At 40.9% G+C, this 6003-nt stretch overlaps 1 protein-coding gene across 1 annotated transcript in view; it reads left to right on the forward strand.

The window, feature by feature from the left end:
- LOC122652498 (probable aquaporin PIP2-5) overlaps positions 1-5513 on the forward strand; it is a 30313-nt gene extending 24800 nt beyond the window's left edge. Inside the window, exons 2-5 of the mRNA XM_043846255.1 lie at positions 833-838; positions 4476-4734; positions 4832-5127; positions 5213-5513. Coding sequence (XP_043702190.1) covers positions 833-838; positions 4476-4734; positions 4832-5127; positions 5213-5473 — 822 coding nt within the window. The 3' untranslated portion in view covers positions 5474-5513. The remainder of the gene's footprint in view (positions 1-832; positions 839-4475; positions 4735-4831; positions 5128-5212) is intronic.
- The last annotated feature ends 490 nt before the right edge of the window (positions 5514-6003 follow it).

The raw sequence follows: 6003 nt of genomic DNA on the forward strand, positions 1-6003 counted from the left end.
TGACGGTGGTGGCGACAGGGTAGTGGTGATGGTAGTGGTTGTGATGGCGTAAGGGTATTGGCGGTGGGGTGGTGGTAGTAGCATGATGGTGGTGAGATTATTAGGAGAAGAAGAAATGTGGTGTTTTATTTTAACATAAAAGTTCTTTTTTGCCCATGAAATTAACCATGTGCTTATTAAAGTACAAGAGTGAAATCAAATGAAATAGAAATTCTGAAACAACTCCTCAACTATTTGAGAAATTCTATTCCCCTTGATTTGTATTTTACTGAACTAAGGTCTAAAAATCAAACTAAACAATTTCAGAAATAGAAATCACCCCCTAAAATTGAAACAGAAACCATACCAAATCAGGCCCATGTCCACTAAGGTAGGCATAATAAAGACATTATCCATATTCTATACAGCATAAGAGATGATAATTGTGGGTTTAGTTCAGTGACAAGCTGTCAGACTGTCGGAGTGTAGCCTATGCCAACACTCCCATGAGTAGGGGTGTCAACTGGTCTGGTTCTGGGCTATCGATCCGGTTCTCTGGCGGTTCCGACTCTAAGGTGTCAAGACCAGATCTATACCAATAAGCCCACTGGTTCCAAATCTGAGATCCAGGACCATTAACTAATGGGTGGTTCGGTTCCGATTCCTAATCGGGTCCAAACATGCCCTTGTTGAGCATCCAAATGCAAATCATTTTTCCCATTGGAACAAGAAATCTCAAGCAAGCTAGAATCTTTCAAAAGCAATTCATTAACTACTGGTGTGTGTCTTCTATGTACAACAAATATGAGAGGGGTAGGATACTAGAATTTGAGGGGCCAAGTGTCTTGCTTAGTCTTGGGTCATGTTCTAATAGCAACCGGACCACAACTGTATAATAAAAGTCACTTTAACTGTACGTTAAAATAGCAAGGATAGTCTTTTAACATTTTAAAATAGAAAAAATGGTGCAACACAAGTTCAAGTGTATGCATTTCTTCTGATTCCAACGGTTCCTTAACGGTTCCGAGGACCAGATCAGATCCGGACCAATAACCTATCACTAAGACCAGATCTGGACCAATAAGCTATTGGGTGGGTCGGTTCCGATTCCTAATGGGACGATTTCGATCCGGTTACCGGTTCCAGTCCAAAATTGACACCCTACCCATGAGTCTATCTCTCTTCTCCCCATTTGAAAAGACACCTCTGCCCCCTTATTTTAAGGAGAGAGAGAGACATGGGAGTTCTAGTGTAGGCCACACTCCCATACAGAAAACTACTTCCTTATTTATATAGGAGAATGTTCTTTGTGCCGAGGGCATAGGCTATGCCCAGACACATTGGAGTGGATGCAATGACCACCCTACCCCCCTGAGTGGCAGCTCATGTGTCTTGGCATAGCGTGCTGTGCGGCACAGAGAACATCAGCCCTATATGTATATATATTTTTTTTTCCCCTTACCGAGGATATGGACCCCACACGAATAGATAGAGATAGGGAGAGAGAGAATACGAAAACCAGGAAAAGATGCGTGGAGCTATGGACAGATGGGTATGGAGGTTAAGTGAGGTGTTACTTTTCTGTCAGAAATGACGTGGCTTTGAGGACTGAGTCAGACACATTTTTATCCATTATTTAAAAATAAAGGACATGTGTCTAGTTCAACAAAGGTCAATGAGAGTGGGCTCCACAACGACGATGCAGGGACGCCATCCCTCCATTAGAGAGTCCCAAAGAAGCATGCATAATGCCTGGGTATCTGTAGCCGTCTATTCAGCTATGTGTCTCCATCGCCTTCCTAACCTAGAGCTCTTAGTTTAGTTGATATAATATAGTATTTGTCGTTTCTTTGGTCCCTCGAGACAATACGATGCAAAAAATAAGGAGGAGAATGTTCCACGTGTCGTCGATATAAGTTCCCCAGTCTTCGAGACGCTGACATTTGAAGAAGGTAGAAGGCGTTTATTTATTCTTTAAATATAATGGGTAGTTACGATTCACCTGTACCTCAAGGGTTTTAATCGGTTCGATTCCAATTAATGGCAGCAGGATCCCCTATCAAGTCGGGAATCGATTCTAAAATTGAATATTCTAATCGAATCTGATAGATTTGGGTTGAAAGTGGCTACAATTCTGTTCCAATATTCGGTTCTTATATGGTTAATTTATTTAGTTTTATTTAAATACATTCGAGTTTCATGAAGCATTAATTTTTACAAAGCAATGGTACTACAACATTACCTCCATCCGTACATTATACAAGGACTAAGGCGCAATGGCTGTTATGGCTCTTGTAGACTAGAGAGCACCCTACACGTAAGTAGAGAAATGAATATTCATGATGGAATATCATCTCCAAAGCATAGTCTTGGTCGAATAACTTCAAATTTGTCAAATTATCCGACTCTTCGTTTGTAATTCTCGATTTCCATTGAAATTGAAACTATAATTTCGAAGTAGCGGACAAGAAGTCCGTAGAATCGTATTCATAGGGTTAGCTTAAGGCGTAAGCCTTAAAGCAGTAAAAGTTATTAGGATTTTAACGAGTCGGGTAATTCGGTTTGGATTCGTCGGTTTAGCCATTGGATCTGGATTTAGACCAAACCGAATTATAAACACATCTTTTAGATCCAGGACTTGTCTAGATTTTATTCAGTCCGGATAGATTCACGTTATTCGTTCTGAAACCAGATTCAGTTTTCGATTTCAATTCCACATTAACACCCTTACCTATAAGGTTATCTGGCAATACCATCTAACAGTGAAGATCTAAGGAGCGGGAACCTCCAACAAGGAGATAGATATAGTCAACAATGAAGTGAAAAAGCCTTCCAAAAGTATAAGCGTTTCTTGGGAAATGTCGGAAAGAGGGAGGTAAGTCCGAAGGGAACGTGGCAGGGCAGGATAGAGATTAGAGAGTAGTAAAGAAATGGGAAGTAGTTTTCTCTGTAGTAGTGTGGCCTATGCCAACATTCTTCATGTGTCTGTCTCTCTCCCCTCAAAACAAGGGGCATAGATGTCTTTTTTGTAACCCTTCTATTTTACTGTAACATCCTCGTTGAAATTTGTATGTATCCCTTATTGTAAGGGTTTCTCGTAATATCTCTCCCTTCAAAGCCCAAAATTGTACACGAGTGTTGTACGAAATCTTGGCGAAGTTTTTAGGTGTTTAAGTAAGTTGCTCAAAATTTTTTAACATATTTTCATGCATCTTTAGACGTAATTGAAAACGCCCATTTATTCACTAACTAAAAACACAAGACTATCGAGAATAATGGGAAAAATCTTTTTTATTTACCCTCCATGTACGAGAGCTGTAACAAACTTTGAACCCTCTGTTACCATATTAGATCATTGAGGGATATTGGTCTTGGACTGAAGGTTGGGACCATTGGTCGTAGTGTTGCCAGCTTGGGTATGCTGGTCTTAAGTTCGAGACCCCTCCTCCTCTATGGCCTGCTTGTGTATTTATTGTTCTGGCCCCTTCGTGTGTCTTTCGCTAAGGGCCCTCTTGTGGATTATCCTTAGCAGGCTAAATTCTAGCACAAAAAAAGAGGACAAAGTTTTCTTCAACCCTTAGAGGATAGTTCACCCACCATCCAAGGGTTCACAAACCCCTCCTATGGTGTTTGAATGTTCCAAAATACCCTCCTGATATCTATTCCCGTCCTCTCCCGTCACTTGGTAAATGGGATCCCATTCAGCATGAGTGGATGAAAACTTGATCAATATATATACACATCTTATTGGAACCCTCGGGATTTCATTCTTGTTGGCTGCTATCTGCAGTCGTTTGGACCGAGGATTCTACTGAAAAAAGGGTAATGAATTATATTTTTTGGTCAAAAAAAGGGGGAAGAATAACGTACGTGTGTGTGTGTATTATATATATTAGACCGTTGTGTTTCATTGACTATCATATTATTAGGAGGCAAAAAAAAAAAAAAGAGTGTTCACCTAATTGTTGCGGTTGAAGTAAATTTTGAAATGGAATTGAGAAATTGATTCCCAGAAGTGTCCATAATTCCAAGGAGGACAAAAACTTCTCCATCCAACAGTCAAAAAGCAAATTATACAGCAGAATTTATACTAATCCTTAATTTATAAAGAGAAATCCAAATTAACTGAATAGTGATCTCATACAGGAAAACACAAAGAGAAGGGAGAGAGGTGGACTCGGAAATAATTGGGAGAGGGGTGGGGCCCAATTAATAAAAAGTTAATAAAAACAAATACAAACTGACTAAGCTGGATTTTCTATAAATAGGGCCCCTTCCCCTTCAATTACTCGCATCATCCTCAAGCAGCACAGAAGCAAAGCTTGCGTTCTCCTCCCTTCCCCTGAAACCACTAACACAGCGGCTGTTGTGAACAGTTCTCCAAGGTCTCTCTCTCTCTCTCTCTCTCTCTCTCTCTGTTACATTTGGTGAAGGAAGGAAATTAAGGTATGGCGAAAGAAGTGGAGGTAGCACAGCAATGCGAATTCGTAGTGAAGGACTACGAAGACCCACCTCCAGAGCCGTTGTTCAACGTTGATGAACTCACCAAGTGGTCTTTCTATAGAGCCCTCATCGCTGAGTTCGTCGCATCCGTTCTTTTCCTTTATATCGGAACGTTAACGATAATCGGATACAAGAACCAGTCAGACCCGACTAAGACCTCCGATCCTTGCAATGGTGTTGGTTTCCTTGGTATCGCTTGGGCTTTCGGTGGTATGATCTTCGTCCTCGTTTACTGCACTGCCGGTATCTCTGGTTGGTTTTCTATCTTAATTTCTTTTGACGATTAATACTATCAAAGTCCTTCAGAGTTTTTATAATTTATTTTTTATTTTTAATAATATGAATACAGGTGGGCACATAAACCCAGCAGTGACGTTTGGGCTGTTTCTAGCAAGGAAAGTGTCGTTGATCAGAGCATTTATGTACATGGTAGTACAGTGTCTGGGTTGCATCTGTGGTGTAGGGTTGGCAAAGGGATTCCAGAAGGCCTACTTCGACAGGTACGGTGCCGGCGCCAACTCAGTTGCACCAGGCTACACCAAGGGAACCGCTTTGGGTGCTGAGATCATTGGCACCTTCGTCCTTGTCTACACCGTCTTCTCCGCCACCGATCCCAAGAGGAGTGCCAGAGACTCACATATCCCCGTAAGCAAAACCCATAACCAAAACATTCTCATTCTTCCTCTTTTTCTTCGATGGTGATTTTAATTTTTGGTTTTCGTATTGGAAGGTGTTGGCGCCACTCCCCATTGGGTTCGCGGTGTTTTTGATTCACTTGGCCACCATCCCAATCGATGGCACGGGCATCAATCCAGCTAGGAGCTTCGGAGCTGCTGTAATCTATAACAACGATAAGGTCTGGGATGAGCATTGGATCTTCTGGGTTGGACCTTTCGTTGGGGCAGGCATCGCTGCCTTCTACCACCAATTCATTATTAGAGCCGGTGCCGTTAAAGCTCTGGGTTCCTTCAGAAGCAATCCCCACAACTAAATTTTCTCTCTTTCTTTACAGACGCTCTAGTCTTCGTGGTTGTTTCATCGTTATGGGGGTGTTCGATGGATGTTCAGAGAATTATAATAAAGGGAGGTGTCCGCAAGTCTGTCTGTGAACGTTGAGAGGGAGTTGGAGAACCATAGAAATTGTAACAGTATTTTTTTTTTCTTTCCCTTTTTGTAAAACACATTATTATTATTTTTTTCTCTTTCATGACAATAATTGTAAGTAATTTTACATGTATAATTGAAAAGCGTGTAAGCGTAATTTGACAATAATTGTAAGTAATTTTTAAAATCCTATTTTACTCCAATATTAAAAGACTTTTTGGGAATAATATGGAAGGTAGTAAAAATAAAAAATAAAAAAAAGTGCATCCTCTCATAATGGGATGGAAATGACGACCTAATCCCCTATCCGAACACATTGCCTGATTTCTCGAATGACTACGCTCAGATGTTGTGGGCTTAGATATCTCAAATCTAGTTAGTCCATCTGAGCTCAGTGGAGTCCAAGCTGAACCTTTA

The sequence above is a fragment of the Telopea speciosissima genome, chromosome 2 (assembly GCF_018873765.1).
Source record: "Telopea speciosissima isolate NSW1024214 ecotype Mountain lineage chromosome 2, Tspe_v1, whole genome shotgun sequence".
In the NCBI taxonomy this organism is placed as follows: domain Eukaryota; kingdom Viridiplantae; phylum Streptophyta; class Magnoliopsida; order Proteales; family Proteaceae; genus Telopea; species Telopea speciosissima.